Source organism: Ciconia boyciana, chromosome 2 (assembly GCF_034638445.1).
Source record: "Ciconia boyciana chromosome 2, ASM3463844v1, whole genome shotgun sequence".
In the NCBI taxonomy this organism is placed as follows: Eukaryota; Metazoa; Chordata; class Aves; order Ciconiiformes; family Ciconiidae; genus Ciconia; species Ciconia boyciana.
The window spans coordinates 32,060,026-32,076,726 of NC_132935.1; the positions used below are offsets into that span (position 1 = coordinate 32,060,026).

The window sequence follows — 16,701 nt, forward strand, 5'->3', positions numbered from 1 at the left end:
GCTCATAAAAAGTCAGGAAATTATGAAAAGGATAAAAGGTCCAAAATTATGGGAAAAGTAATTTTCCATGGTTGGTAGGATGAACGTAAAAAGAACAGACTTTCTGCTATTAGGGTACACTCAGTAATAAGATACATGCACTGAGCAGCTAAAGTGTTGGTAGGGCTGAAGTAGCAGTGGATTCTGCAAGACTGATGCTGCAAACTGGAAGTGTGCGATTGCATGATCCCCCAGGCTTCTGAACCTGATAGAAATCTCCCCATCACCTGCCACCAAACAGTTTCACTTTTAGGACATGTTTGTCTGGTGTGACAGAAATTCATCTAAACATTTTTAATTGTGTCTGATCTGACATCTCGTTGGAAGAATAGTAGCATCATGGTCTCTGTTTCCCAACCAGTGTAAAAGTAATACTCAAGACACTGATATTTCTGATTATTTATTATGGCACTTTAAAGCATATAAACTCCATTGCTAGGTGTTTCAAGCCAGTTTAAAAATAAAATAAAATAAAACGAGGCTTTAAGTTTTAGGCAGTATTTCAGTAGATTTTGGTTAAGAATTTTTAGAATGTTACTAGACAGGAAATAAGAATTTTGCTAGAAAAACAAAGAGTTTTCTCAAAATAAGGCTTCCTTTCAGTAAAGCATATATGTGTTTGCTTAAGTTTGTTGTGTCCATTGGCTCACCAGTATATGTTTTTTCAGATAAGAACCCGTGGGTTTGAAATATGAAAAAACAAACTAACCCCTGAAAATACATTCGTCTACTTAAACACCAGCAAAGCTTATCTCGTATTTATACCCACCCAATTCTATTTACTTTGTGACATGCAAGTTAGAAACAACTCTAGAACCTGAACTCTGTTTTTTCTATTTCAGATTTTACTACCTTAGCATTTAAGGATGCTGGTCAAAAATCAGCTTGCTATTAACTGTTCGTTGCCATATATTGCATTATCTTGAACTGAAGGCAGTTTGTAGTAGAGCCTAAAACCAAACTGAGTATTTATGAAACCTCACTTTAAAATTCCACTATAGTAACAACATTTCCACTTCATATATTTGACAATTTTATTCAATAGCCTCATAAGTTCAGAATAGTTACATAATAGTTACATCACGGCTTTTAAAAAGGATTGCACTCAGCTACTCAGTCCATTGAAATACTAGAAAACAGGGAAAAGGAAAATATGGAGTGTAAAGGAGCTCTGCCCACTGAACTGAGTTGTTTGTAGCAAGTTCCTACTGAACATGATGTCCTCATGCTTTCTGGTAGACTCTGATACACTTGACACCATTCATGTCACATTCCTAGAAGACAAAGAGATGGATTTATTAATTTGCCTCAGTACAGACTATAAGGAAAAAGATCTTTTAGAGTTTACTTTTCAGGCTACCAGCCAGCAGCACTCAGGGATCAGAAAGCGGGACTGAACTCACCACCACCAATTGTCCATCCACTAGTTTCCGTGTTATTATGGTCTTCTTGCCATCCCATTCCTGCTCCTGAATCAATGACCCATCGTCTTTTAAGCTGACAAGGGTCTGAAAGAAGAACCCGAACATCAATATTTTACCCATGACATTTGATGGAGACTGAGGCTTTCCAACACCTTATTCCAAAGGAAAAATTCCCACCCCAGCTCACTCAATAGTAATTTTGCCATTGACATCTACAAAGCCAGGACATTGTCTTAAATGTTTTATTGATCCTCTTCTTACAGTAGCTCACTGCTTGTTCACTCACTGCTCTGACACATTCCTGCATCAGGCAGACCTTTGACAGCATGCACAATTTCAATTAACAAGAGCAGAGGATGTTCTCTGCCCATCTCTTTGTACATGGGCTTTGAGCCTTTGTGTAACGTTTATCTGATCTTGCAATAATAGATGAATTGCCCGTGTGTGGATGGAGGGGGGGGTGGTACACAGAAAGCACTCACACAAGGAAATGAGACACGTATTTGAGGGCTTCTTTGTGCTTAACCTCCTTTTGGATTAATATTCTCCCTATTTGGTGCAGGGAGAAGCTCTTTGCCTTCTAAAACTGAAGATTAGCGACTGTGATTCACATATATGCCTTGTGTGTCTGTCATCCCACTGCACACTGAACCAGGCTCTCTTGTTATGCAAATACGAGACTGAGCAGAAAGGTTAACCCTAGGGCTGAATTGCCTCTGATTAAACATCAATGGGATTTTTTCCACAGGCTTCAAACGAAGTGGCATTTGGCTTTAACATGGATTTAGAGGTCTGTTAGTTTTACTAACACAATGCTTCTGCTACAAATTGAAAACAACAAAATACACAAGACATTATTGATTTCAGCATTTTCCCTCTTTGGAAGTTGCTTAATCCGGGGGAAAAAAAAAAAAAGAAGAATTTATTTCAGTGAGACTTACAGCGACAACTGTTCGTGAAATAAAGCTTTGTTAGTATGGATGTCAAAATTGATTTTTAAATAGTGTCTCCATCTGTAAAACGCCCAAAGAATTGTGTTTTTTCAGTAGAAAGTCTGGTATACTGACCTGAGTTTTCCTGCCATCTAATGTATTTTCCTCAAATTTCTCACCAAGCTTGAAGCTGAACTGTGAACTTTTGAAGGTGCTTTCTGTTTTTACGGTGATTGTGTCCCCATCCTTAATAATGTAAACATCTGGTTTGGCCATGCTTCCCATTTTTCTCATGGCCATACCCACACCTGCAAGGCGAGAGGCACAGTGTCACAAAGTCAGTTAAACCCTAAGGCTTAGGGCCACACAAGAATTCAAATACCTAATTCCCATTTAATTAGGCACTTAAGTACACTTGAGAATCAAAGCTCAAGAGTCACAAAGAAAGAGGATGTTTTAAATTATCCACTGATGAGGAAAGAGAAAAGCTTATTTGCAGGGTTATTCTTCAGCTTCCTCGGGGAGCTAAAGTTAAATCTATTTTGCCCTCTAGAGGATTCGCAGATGTCCCAAAACTCAGCATCGAATTTTTACAGAAATAAACAATAAACAGGAAAACAAGCACAAAAGCTGAAACTAATATAAAATTATTCCCTTCAAGTTCTGAACACTTTAAGAAATCTACAGATGATTTTTAATTGACAGATTAATCCACCTGCATATTTATTTCAACTTACTCAAGAAATTCTCTTCAATCACTCTGTAGACAATTGCAAACATGCAATTTTTAATATAAGTTATCTTAATATCTTAATATCTTCTACATCCTGTATCCAAAGTATGGACTTGTGAATTAGAAAACCACTACCATGCAAAATAGTGCTTATATACACACAAAAAGGACCGTGAGAGAAATGAGCTTTGCAAATGACTGACAATTCATCATCTAGAGACAGCAGCCCTCAAAACTCTTCAGCAAAAAAGGTTCATCCTGCCTCAGCCCCTGCGTGCACTGTTTGAGCGGTTTGCTTGAGTCTTTTTGATCTGAAGGACGAAGATACGAATAAGAGGGTAGTCAGGCAACAAACATGAATCCATCAAACTGGAAAGTGCAAATCTGAGCCAAGAACTGATAAGCAACCAGATGGAGCAGAACGTGCCACCAAGTCAGTGAGTGCCTGGGCTCTGCAGCTGGTGTAGTTAGAAAATGTTGTCATATAACAGCACAGCACTCCCCTGGAGTGTACAGGATACTTGCGTGAGGGCTGAATCCACAAAGCAAAGATTACAGTTTCCTTGGGAGGTGGAAATAACAAAGTACTTCCCAGCCACTGCTTCTCCAGACTCAACTGAGATTCCAGGACTGAGCCTTAAGCTTGAAACTGCAGAGCAAAAACCAGTCCTCCTCAGTGCAGCTTTTCTGACCAGAATTGGAAGTTATTGTCACCGTGACCCCCACCCACCCTTTCCTGTCGTCCAGTCCAGAGTAATCAGTGAGTTATCTGATCAGCTACGCCTTGGAATCCAACTAAACGGAGATGAGCCGTGTATGTTTTCCATATGGCAAGGAGTGAAATTCAAACTTCTTTATCCTCGAATGTTCTTTTATACAGACTGAGCAGAATCTGCAGAATATCATTTATGGTGTGTCAATAGGATCAAAGGTAGAGAGTTTCCTAAGTAGTCAGCGAGGGTGAGATCCAATAAAGGACTGGCTTCTACAGTGTGACTTGGAGTAAATTTAATTGCCTAAACTGTAATTGTAAAAAGGAAAAGTGACTGGTTTAAGATTGCGATTTAAAAACAAACAAACAACACTCAGTTGCTGCCTACACATGGGAGGTGCTCCGCAGTTGCAGCACTTAATGCCTACTTTGAAGTTGCAATTTGGCACATGCCAAGCCCTGCCTCTTAGACGTGAGCACCGCGGCATCCTAATCCATGGCTGAACTGAGCTGAGCTTAAAATTTTTGAATTTCCTCCACCAAAGTCTCCCAAAGGGCTCAGTCCAGAAGGCTTTCTCACATCATAGCTATGACATATTGACAGGCCTCTCACAAAATGCAATTACAGCCACCGCTGTCTGCAGAGTGTCAATGCAGTGATGCCTTTTGTATTTTACATGAAGAGTGCGAAACCTAAATTCCTTCCTCTCCTCCCTCCAAAGACATTCGAGGCCACATTTTCCACCTCTTGAGAAAGTATCCTAGCTTTCAGCAGTGAATAAATTGCAGAAAATAAGAGCTCCTGGGCTACACAGACACTGCAAGGTGCCTGTCACCTGCGGCCAGGATGCTCCCAGGAGGTGGTAAATCTGAACTTGCAGAGAAGTCTCCTGGTGTTAGGTCTGTTCTTGATTCAGGAACTTCGTGTTGCAAAATGTACGGCAACCTGGAAGTGCGCATAACAAGCCAGGACTATCCCCCCGAGATAAGGATGCCCCCCCCAGAAGAATACAAGCAGCCTCTGGCTGTGCAGTCAGCCGTCGGTTACCCGTAGGCAGTTGGTCCAGTCTGGCTTTCTCGTGACGAGACACCCAAGGTGACTCCACGGGAGAGCTGCCCAGGCCCAGCAGCTCCGTGTGTGGCCGCCCCGGGCGGTGCCAGCCCGGCCCGGCCCTGGCAGCAGCGTTGGCCGCGGCCCCGCCACCCGCCTCCCCGCTCCCCGGCTCCGGCAGGTGTCCCCCGCCCCGGGCTGCCCCGGCCCCCGCCCCGGGGCATTACCGGCGAGGGAGGAGCAAACTGGCCTAATCGCAGCCGGGCTGCTGGCACCGGCTGTTAATCCGGGGACTGCTACCGGTGGGAGGGGGCGGCTGGGCAGCAGGGAAGGCGCCGCACGGGGCGGCGGGAACGTGCCTGCCGGCACCGGCACCTGCCTCCCCGCAGTTACGGTGCCCAAAGGGTCGCCGACATCTTTAGGACGCGGAGCCGGAGGCGGCTGCTATCCCGGGAGGAAGGGTCTGCGCCCGGCCGGCTCTCCCTCCCCGGCGCCGGGAGGGCGCGGAGCCCCCGGTGCCGCATCCCGGAGCATCCCGGCATCACCCCCCCGCCGCCGCCCCCCGCCCTCCGGCCCAGCTCCGGAGCCGCGCCCCGGCCCCGCGGCCGCGGCCGCCGCGGACCTTGGACAGAGCCTCGCCGGCCGGCGGCGGCACGTCCGCGGGGCTGCATCCCTCCCTCCGGAGGCGCGGGGCCGCCGGCTGCTTACCCAGCTCCTTCATGTACTCCTCGAAGCCCTCGCTGGAGATGAGGCACCATTTGCCTAAAAACGCATCGATGGCCATGGCGGCGGCGGCGCTGGGGCTGGCGGTGTCCCCGGGGAAGCACGGAGGCAGGAGGACGGGCTGCAGCGGGGCCGCGGCCGCCTTTATAGCGGGGCCGGCGACATGTGCCGCCGGGGAGAGCCAATGGGGCGCCCGCCGCGCCCCGGCCCCTTCCCCGCCGAGCCCCCGCCCGGCGAGTCCCGCCCGCGGCGGTGGCGGCAAGAGCGGGCACGCCGCGCCGCTGCCCGCCCTCCTCCCGCCCTCCTCCGGCACACACACCCGCACACGCACACGCACACACGCACCGTCTGCACCCCGGGCCTGCAGCTCCCCAGGACGGCACGCTGCGCCCAGAAACCGTGGGACACTGCCGGAGCCATCCCGCCAAGGGATGCCGCAGCCTTAACGCTTCTTCGGACACAAACACCACCCGGCACCTACCGCGCTGAAAGAGGCCAGTGCGCTGTGCTCTGGCACCCGTGGGCTCCAAAACCCGTCTCCAGGATTTTGGCTCCAGGGAATTTTTTGCAGTCTGAATCCTAAATTATGCCATTTACTACGAATCATGCTGTTTATGGATAATTCAGGAAGAGGCAAGCATGGGGCATCATGTGGCACAGAGGCAGAGCAATAAGGAGCCAACATCCCCAAACAGTTTATTGGGTTTGATCGCAGGCCTTGCCAGCATTCCCCCAAGTCCCGCTGGTATATCACATGTTACTGAACTACAGCAATCTGTAGCTTGCTGCAGACCTGGGAGCAGACTTGTTACATACACACAGTGATCAGGTAGCAAACAAGATCGATCAGAATACAGAACTAATGCTGGTACTTGGAGTACACAGGAAAAATCAAAGCCTGAATGCAATCTCATGCTTTAGCACTGGAGAAATGCAGATTTGGTACCTTGGTTTTAGTCCATATTGAACTGCAGTGCCCTAATTCCTACTTCCTAAAGGAAAACCCAGCAGTTGCCATTGCTGCACACTGGCACAGAATTACCATCGTAAAATATATGCCGTTACCAGGCCCCGTGAGGGTTGGGCCAATCTTTTGTCAAATTCTGTTAGGTGAGCAGAGAGATTTACTGTCATATTCTGTGAGAAAGCTGCTGTTTCTAAGTCACAACAGAAATCCTGATTCCAATGTATCCCCAAGTCTTTTTTCCACCATCAGGGTTATGCCAATCTCTGCCTCTTTTGGCCTTGTGTCAGACTGGATGAAACCCAGAGCTACTTTCTCCTGACCAGAAAAATAGGAATCCAAAGATATGCCTAGTGCCTGGAGTTTTTTGATGGAGTAGCCGTGGCTATGTTTCTCTGCTAGTACTTTTGTGGAGGAGTTTGAGACTGAGGTGTCAAAACCAGAGAAGGCAGCAAGGTCTTTGTGCTGCTTCCAGAATTTCACAACATGAGAAGGTGCCGTGAATCCGGATGTTTTGGTGCGAGGAGGACGCTTCCCTTTGTGCTTTGCAGTGATGCAACTTAGTAGAGCTAAACTGAATCAGTTTGAAAGTTCAATACTTTCTAGAAAAGGTCAGATTTGTCATACACTAAGTAATCAGCTCATTTTTCAACAGATTAAAAAAAAAAATCCTTCTGTTTAACTATCCTTCCCTACTGAGCTGCCTTTAATTACCTCCCACTTCTCTGACTATATGTTTACTTTTAATATGCAAACAACACTATAGCGTCTGCTCATAAGGCGGCAAGCCACGTTGCTTTTTTTGTCATTAAGTTGGTACATTGAAACACAAGACTTTCAACTTCCTTCCACTTTTATCTTTTTTTTTTTTTGGTCTTGCGCAAGAGACTTCGAGGTAAATTTTAAATTAGGCTGATGTTTACTACCTAATTCATGGTAGCAGAACCAAAATGCCATCCGTCCTACAGTTCTTTTCTGGTTGCTTACAGATAAACGGTAAGGATAAATGAAAAGCAATTAGATTAGGGATCAAACAGAATCATCCTTCAGGAATCAGGAAGTCTTCAGTCTTGTAAAATGGGGACAATTTCTAGAAATAGAAATCTTGGCTTTACTCCATGTATGCTAGCAAAGAATTTCGGATCCGCATTTCTGCAGTGTTGCCTGCAGATGGCTTACGATATGCAAATAATATTCAGGTATAAGTGCTGATAATGCAGCAGAAAATGTAAAATCCACTATTTCCATCTAGTGGTGAGACAGTATTCCTGGCTCTGAAGTACATGGAGATCCAGCTACCTACCTGTGCAGAACGTTGCTATGTTTTTGAATCCTCCCACAAGTAATTTGTTTTGATTTATTCTCCTTACAAATTTTCAGGTCTAGGCATGTAAATTCATATAAGATGTGACAAGAAAAGAGAATCTTATCTCTCTTTTTTGAAATGCAGACTGTTAGGATACAGTGAAAAATCTCGCTGAATTTTTACAAAAATCTAATGTTTTGCAAATTAATCCTGTGATATAGATTACTGGCTGTGATAATGTCAAAGCCACATCTAAAAACTTATTTGAAACAAGATAGCGCTGAAATGTGTGGTATGTCACATAGCAAATAAAGTAACTAGAGGGACCAGAGATGTATCCTTCTGGGTAAGGTATAAGCGGACTGGCCTACAAAATATTTGGGTTTTTTTCCTTGACAGTACAGTATAAATATTGGTCAAATATTTCAAAGGTGAGGGAATGCAGCTCCCTACTTTGGAAGTCAAAATAAAATGGTCAAACATTCAGAGATGCTTGGGCCATGGGGCTCTGTGTCTGTAAATCCCAGTTCCTGCCTGGTTTGAGGCTGCCATCACGGTCAGACATGTTTTGCGTGTGTAGTCTCCCCTTCTCTCTAGATATACCCGAAGAGAAGCAGCAAATACATGTATTCATATGGAAAGCGTTCAATTCCTATGCCACATATTACTGTTCCAGCACAGACAGCTGAAGTTCTCTGAAGTTTTGCTCATTTCCATGTTAGCTATACATTGTCCAAGAGAAGGAGAATCAAATTTACAATGAGAAGTGTAAATTTTTCCTTGGAAATTAGCTGCACGGAAAGCACGTAGCCACAGTTAGGAGCAACCACCACCTTGGCAGCTTGGGCCTGCCAAAGTGAATGTTTTCCCAAGGTAGTCAAGCCCTTGCATCCCGTAGGAGGGGAGGATATTACAGTCCTTCATTACCAAGTGCAAAGAAAAGGACCAAGGCAAAAGAGTGCAGAGAGACCTTCATTCTACTCCTTTGGGCAAGTGTGCGTCGTGCAGTGATGCTTCATCTGACTGGAGAGTTGGGAAGCTGTGGCCAGCAGTGTTTGAGGTTTCTCTTCACGTAGCCATAGCGTTACCCATTGCATGCAAGCCAAGCCATACTTTGTCTTTTGGAGTCATAATACCTGCTGCTTGGGCAGGGCAGAGCACCACCACCTCCTCATCTGCAACGTATCGCTGATCAGGTTGCATAGGAGGTGTAACTTTTTCCCTAGACCTTTACTCATTAAAGTGCCTATATGTTTGACTTGGAAGGAACCCAATCTGATAGTGCTATACTTTGCTTTACTGTGTAAAAAGGAGGATCTCACTTTCCTTCTAGTATACAGACATACCTGTATACGTATAGTACCTTCTCTAAGTGGTAAGCTTCTTCTAGACAAGATTACCTCTTAAGAAAGCCTTAAAAAATTGCCAGGAAAATTGAACCACAGCCTAAATTTTACTCTTCAGCCTATCCCTAGCTGTGAAAAAAATTAAAGCAGGCCATGAATAATAGTTAGTCACCCCCAAGGCATGGATGAGAAAAATTGCAGAGGTAGCACAGCTTTGTTTCTGTTTCCTTGTTGTACAAGTGTGGTTTTCCCTTCCCAGCTATGTCATCACTGGGTAGACATGATGAAACACGTGCTATGGTTGCATTGCTGGCCTAGGTAAGCTTTACTCCAGCTCAGGAGCTCTTTGCTTGGGCAATACAGGACCAGGGATTATGAAGCAACACATGAACCTACAAGTTTTCATTTGTATGTCAATATGAAGGAGATCTTCTAGCATATCGGCATGTCATTACCTCTGAGCTAAAAGAGCTGGTCATAGCCTGTGTTTTATCAATGGGCTTTGCATGATACATCTCAGTTTTCAAGTCAAAACAAAGCCATCTTACTCTCCAGCATGGCTTAGTCTAAGGAGCATGGGTCCAAAGAGTCCTTGCTCTGGATCTGGCCACTGCTGCACCTGCTCCGGGTGGCCGGCTGTCAGGGACAGGCAGGCTCACGCGCGCCCGCGGTCAGTGCCGAGCCAACCGGAGCCCCAATCCTTGCTGATGCCACAGAGCATTACTATAATGCAATTAACACACCAGCAACCTCAGCGTGTGTCCTGTACACTGTCAGCAGCATGTTCAAAGCAAGTTTAAAGGGAAATGCTTACATCGAGGGCAAAGTTTACTGCAGCAATGGTGTGACAGCTCACCAGTTGTACCCTGCCTAAATGACAGGAGAGAAAGCTCGAGAGCCTGCAGTGACCAGAAAGAGCACTCCAGGCTTCATTTTCCTCATTCCAGACAAAAATGACCTGATGTCAGTTCCAGCCCAGCTCACAGCAACTGCAGATATATGAGCTCGCATCTAACTTTGGAAGCTTCGAAAAACCCTCTTTATTTAGCAGCAGTATCTACCCTGAATAGCAAATATCCACACATTAGTATAAAAATATTTTTATTTATCTTCAGAATTTGTAATGACTATGATGATTATCAATGTTAAAAAAGAGACCAGGATGACTACAAATTGTCCATAGCTGTAGTTTTAGCACTGAAAAGGCCTTTGATCCGCATAAAACAAAAGCATATTAGCAGGGGATACCTGCTCACAGAGGAGACCTTCAGAAAGATAATACTCTGGCGTGGCTTTTTAGAAACCTCAGATGTACAAAAAATTATCCCAAAGCTCTATAAATAAAGCCAAATAAAACCCCCAACTTTGTCCTTCCTGTGTGGTCTGGAACAATAAGGACATAAGGGCAAGGACAAGGAATGGAAAAATGATTTGGAATAGATTATGATAAAAGAAATATTTCTACCAGTGATGAGTAATTAGCCTATGAAATTTAGAATCACAAATTACAGGTGTGCCCACTGGATTTTGGAAGGGGTGTATAAAGTTTTATTTTTTTTTTTATTGCATATTGTCAGTAAAGTTTCATCACTAAGGATATTAATTGACCACTGTGAAGGTAACCTTAGGAAAAAAGTTTAATTTATAGTTATAACAATTGCACTACTTTTCATTCTCAGGATGTCACCAAGAACAGCATCGCAGCTATAGAAATCTGGAGGGCAGAGCCTGACACTCATCCTCTACAGATGAAAGGTGTTCTCAGTGTGACGTGGATACCAATGCCATTCCAGCAGCGTTGGAGCGAGAGGGACTACAACTGCTGCTCTTTGTGTTGAGCAAAGCCCTGTCATAAGGTGTTAGGAATACGTGTAGCGTGTCTACCAGATCAGGGCTCCCAAATGACTTCATCCTGGGGTGACAAGGGCTTAGGTGTGAAATAGGTCCCCGGGGCGCTGTTGATGAAGGCTCGCTTTTGCCAAAAAACACAAGTCTCCTCACACCTGCACGCAGTGGGAAGAGATAGGCTCTCTGGTGTGTCGCTCAAGCATTAGTTTCCAGTTCTGACTCACCTTTCAGATAAGACCTGCTCTTTCATGCACTGTAGAAGAACCTAGAGAAAAAACATTTGGAAGCTAAAGCTAGTTTTTACTATTACCCCATTCCCACTGCCAACACACTAAGTTTGCCAAGTGTGTTGACTACGTGACTCGTGTTCAAAAGATCATCTAAGAAAATTCTTGCCTCTGGCATCTCAGGCAACCATGAAGGACCAGCAGGTATCCGCCAGTTTGCTCTTCTAGACTTTAAAACCCTCATGGTATTTGGGTTTACGTCCTTGATTACATCCTTCTCAAGATATGATCTTACATATCTAACATCTAGGCCAGAGAAAACCTATAAGGAGGTAAGAAATTACATTGCAGTTCCCTGATTTTTTCCTATGCTTCTGCCACAAGATTGTTTCTGGTACTGATTCTGACACTTTTACTTTTATGTGCAGCTTAACTTGATACTGACTTAGCTATGTGAAGGAAAGGAAGAATTAATCATCCGATTCTTAAATTTGCCATTTCCAGTAAATACTTTGAAATTAATTTGAGAAATGGATTTTGAAGACAAGTTCTATAAAGCTCCACCTAGAAAAAGATGCTTAAGAACTCCATGAAAATAATTCTCATTTCTTCTATTCGTGCAAGTGATTGGAACCACTCAGATTCACCAGTAATGAAAAGACAATTCAGTGAATCTGTGCAAGAACTGTTTGAGATGACAAAGTTGCTGGCTTTGCATGCTGACCTTTGCATGCTGGGCTGCATATTTTTACAGTAAGGCTGGTCTTTGACTCCTTGCTGAAAAAGGGCGGAGGGGTCAAAAGAAACAGAGAAGTACTGTCTGAGCAAGGAAGGAACCTGCTGCTTTGCCTCTCCTGCCTGTCCTCTAAACTTCCTGTAGGGATTGCCAGTCTGAGTTGTGAAAACCTGTCCATGAAGGACTCATCTTTCCCAGCCTTTGCTCCTATTAACAGAACATTCCCTTCACAAACAGGTCTGCTGGTCCACTTTTCCAGCTATTTTGTCTTAAAATAAATGTTATTTTCATATGTAAGCAAGTCAAACTTGCCTCATCCAGTGAAGCACAACGCAGAGATATCCTTTGATATGTTATTAACCCCTGCTGGCAACACTGCCAGCAGTGTTGGAGTGTAGGAGACCGCTTTAAGTCAAGTAGAGTCTCTACATCACCTTAACTCTGCTTTCAAGTACCACTTTGAAACTTAATGAGACATGATCAAAACAGGTCGGCAACTCCTTTGCCCTCACACCTCTAACATCTATTCCTGGGCACAGCCTTAGTTTTGTCAAATTGTCCTGGTTTCAGCTGGGATAGAGTTAATTTTCTTCCTAGTAGCTGGTATAGTGCTGTGCTTTGGATTTTAGTATGAGAATAATATTGATAACACACTGATGTTTTGGCTGTTGCTAAGCAGTATTTCCACCAGTCAAGGACTTTTTCAGCTTCCCATGCTCTGCCAGGTGCACAAGAAATGGGAGGGGGCACAGCCAGGACAGCTGACCCCAACTGGCCAAAGGGCTATTCCATACCATATGATGTCATGCCCAGTATATAAACTGGGGGAGTTGGCTGGGGGGTAGCGATCGCTGCTCGGGGACTGGCTGGGTGTTGGTCGGCAGGTGGTGAGCAGTTGTATAATTTTTTTTTCCTTTTTCCCTCCCTTGGGTTTTGTTTCTCTCTCTCTCGTTGTTTCCCTTCTCATTACAATTCATTATTATTATTACTATTATTTTGTTCCAATTATTAAACTGATCTTATCTCAACCCATGAGTTTTCTTACTTTTGCTCTTCCGATTCTCTCCCCCATCCCACTGGGGGGGAGTGAGCGAGCGGCTGTGTGGTGCTTAGCTGCCGGCTGGGGCTAAACCACGACACAAATCTTGAGAAGGCCAGCTCAATGTAAAGATGATTTGTTGTTAAGTTAAAGACGATCAGAAGCAAAGTAGCATCTCTAACTGTTTGTGCTGCTCTGCCCCAACATTACTCAGCATACAGAGTGAGGTTGAGCAGGAAGGAGAGAACAAGTAGGGGTCTACCAGGAACAAAGCACCTTGGCTGCTTGAAGCTACTGCAAGCTCTTGGCAGACAATAAAAGAGGCTCAGAAGAGTGACTCAGGCCTTCCAGGGGGAAAAGGTGAGACTGGATGAGATCAAACAGTACCAGGAAGGAAAAAGGCTATTACGCCAGGAGGAGGAGAAGGGAGGGGAGGGAAGTGCATTTGGGAGAGGCACTGCCGATAGGTGACCTGCCAGTCTGAAGGTGACTCCAAACCACCCCGTGGAGAAGCAGGACCCGGCATCCAGGGAAACTGCATGCACATGTAGGTGATGAGGTGGGCAGTAAGCCAGCAATTCTTAAACTGCAAGGGGTGTGTATACCTGCACAGGGAGAGTACATATGCAGAAGATGCATTTGGGAGCAAAAGTCTTGAGAACTGTTAAGTACAGTCCAAAGATATTAAATTTTTTTTTTTGTTTCCTTACACCATATAAACTCCTTGGTCATTCAGAATTCATATATAGTAGAGGTGAAGAGCTAGGAAAAGCCAACCAAAAATAATGCATTCTTCCACATCCAACAGGGCAAATACTTGTGGGCAATTTTCTGAAATTAGTAGATGACACCTTTTGCACGTTCACAACAGCAAATATGTATTAGATTGCAACATTTTCAAAATAATTAAGATTTAAAGCATCTTCCACTCCTCAAATGGGGTTTGCACAGCAATACTCTATTGCACCCAGTTTTTCCTACAATATGTAGCACGAAATTGCCCAAATTGAGATCCCTGCAAATAAAGAACAGAATTTGCACTGGCATGCATGAACTACCTCTGATAGCATGTTTCTACTTGTTTCTACCCTGCAAGAAAGGCATAGGGACATTGCAATTTTGTACTTATTTGGGCCAGCTAGTAGTTAAAACTTGCTGTGGAAATGCTCGCTAACACTGCTGCTCCCGGTTGAAATCTTTAATAAAGATACCATTATCTTTTTCTAAAAACAATGCTGCTGATATTTAAAAAGGGAGTACCCTCAGCTAGTGTTATCTGAATGGCACATTCATCTGTTTCAGGACTATTCTCCCTACGCATTGACAAGAACTTCTAAATAAATAGGTATTTGTACGATAAACATGTCTAAGATGATTCTAATAATCATTTTAAATCTCCAGGTATTAGAGATCTAGACATTTTAATGTCATTACCTGCTATCAGACACCCTACATGGACGTGGTGTTTGTATTTAGTTAATCCTAGTGTTTTTAGGGCCTGTTCCAGTTCCTTTTATATTTAGGCAAGCACCCACATTTTTGGTGGGGTATAATAACCAAGATTAGTGGGCTAGAGAATAACAACATGCAAAGTCAATGCTCACCCAGCCCCGCTTTGTTCTGCATGACTGACCCTAACACCCTCTACATCCACAGCCCTAGACTGTGCACGTCAGGAAGATGTCAGACAGCAGAGCGCTCGGCTTTGTTTCAGTCAATCAGACAGCAGCAGAAATTGATACTGTATGAACAGCTTGCAGCAAAGTTATCTAAATGCTTAGAGAAAAAATTCATTAAAGATTAGCTTTAACATACTTGAAAAACAAATTTGTACCTTTATCTACGTGGTACAGGGAGAGCAATTTTCTACATATTAGCATAAAAATCACCAGAGGAGTACCTCCTTGCCCATTGCTCGTTTATATTGCTTCAATATCTTGTAGTCTTCAGAATGCACATTTTTAGCTTTATTTTCCTGTCCTGTATGTTTTCCTTTATACCTTAGATATTCAAATCCTAGTCATTACTTCTTTTTTATGCACAAAACATACTGGAGTTTTACCACTGCAAATTGCAGCCACGAGCACACACAGCAAAAGCAGCATCAGCTAACACCTCATCCACTGAATTGTCAGTCATCTCCAACGGCTATGTTACAGGCCTTTGGTCTAACCTAAGCAAAAAGGTTGGGCATCTCTGGGTTAAAATGAAAGCACCTAGTAAGAGCATGTCTTCACAGAGCAGGATGCCTATCCATGCAAGTAAAGAAAAAAAAACAAATCACCTTTCTTCAACAGTGGAGAGGACTTATTTTGGCTATAAAAAGCCTGAACTAGGATCTTCATTTTTCTCCCTTTTCATAAATGTAAACCTCAATCATGGGCCAATAGAAACACTATAGAAACTTAATATTACCTAACCCCTGTTTTACTATTTAAGTACTTACAGATGGCTAATTGTTTAAGATGGATGTAAGTGCTTCACATTTAAACACAAGTTTTACACACTGACATCGTTGTACAAACTGTTACAAGAAAAAACTAAAAAACCCACAAACCCACAAAAATCACTGATATATTACAGTAAGAGGGCTTTTGAGTATATGAATACGTGATTAACCAGGGAATGAATAATTCTGCCGTGTTTTTCCACTTGAGCAATTCTCACTTTCCCTGTAAGGCTTCTTCAGGTGAAGTCATGCTATACAATGCTCTTCTAAACCCAAAAAAAAAAGAAAAAAAAAAGAAACCAAAACTGTCCTTTGAACAGCCTTATTTCTATTTGGTCCACTTTCTAGGATAGTCTTCTAGCTTGACAAGATTTAAAATCCTCTCAGTTTCAGATGTTCTCATAACTCCTCCACTAGAAGGGAGCTCAGTAGCAGGTTCAGGAGCTCAGCACTCTGAAACCACTCGGAAGAGTTGGTGGCCTAATAAAAAAAAGGGTAACAGACGGCAGAGAAGGTATTCATCCCAGACTAAGTCATTCACATCTATTGTTCCCAGGTGTAAATTTAATTGACCCATCTGCCCCAATCATCTTATCTCACTCTCTTCTATTTGTTGCAAACACACAGACAAGGCCACCATAAAATATCATCAAACATCTTTAGCACAGCTCTGCTTCTCCAACATAAGATATCACCTTGACTTCATCCTGGTGAAGAAGTTGCAAAGAACTACCTTGACAGTGCTATTTAAACCAATGTTACTTTCAGAAAGGACAGTGTCCATTTACACATCTCAGCAAAAGTAAGGTAAAACCAGCTCAAGATTTGTGCCCTGAATCTGCTGCCAGGTTAACTTTGGAAATATATGTACTACAATTTTATAGAAGTCAGGCATCTGATTAACAACAGGTAGAACTAATGCCTCTCAATAGTACTGCACTTGCAATTCTCAAAACTGGAACTTTAATTACATTTTCATTATGAATTGAACTAGAACAAAACTGATGCACATGAAATACACGTGCAGTTGACACCTTCACCTCCACATCCTGAGGAGAGATCAACCCTCCCAAACCCACAGAGCTTTGCAATACAGATGAGACACCTAAGCACTTACTTTAATAAATAATAGGGTTGGACATAGGGCTATAAACACCAAATAAAGCTCTCTC

At 43.6% G+C, this 16,701-nt stretch overlaps 1 protein-coding gene across 1 annotated transcript; it reads right to left on the minus strand.

Annotated features, from left to right (window-relative positions):
• Positions 1–454: 454 nt before the first annotated feature.
• LOC140646879 (fatty acid-binding protein 5) lies at positions 455–5,714 on the minus strand. Its single transcript, XM_072851217.1, has 4 exons — positions 5,600–5,714; positions 2,531–2,703; positions 1,443–1,547; positions 455–1,313 (listed from the first exon to the last, which is right to left on the minus strand). Exons 1-4 carry the CDS (start codon positions 5,673–5,675, stop codon positions 1,263–1,265), a joined length of 405 nt encoding a protein of 134 aa, XP_072707318.1. The 5' UTR covers positions 5,676–5,714; the 3' UTR covers positions 455–1,262.
• Between the last annotated feature and the right edge of the window lie 10,987 nt (positions 5,715–16,701).

Bases quoted from the DNA above. Each gene is read 5' to 3' on its own strand.
- LOC140646879 (XM_072851217.1), bottom strand. From the start codon at position 5,675: ATGGCCATCGATGCGTTTTTAGGCAAATGGTGCCTCATCTCCAGCGAG. The intron at 2,704-5,599 runs GTAAGCAGCCGG...CTCGCCTTGCAG, and splicing joins GGAGTACATGAAGGAGCTGG to GTGTGGGTATGGCCATGAGA. The intron at 1,314-1,442 runs GTGAGTTCAGTC...TTTGTCTTCTAG, and splicing joins TGGATGGACAATTGGTGGTG to GAATGTGACATGAATGGTGT.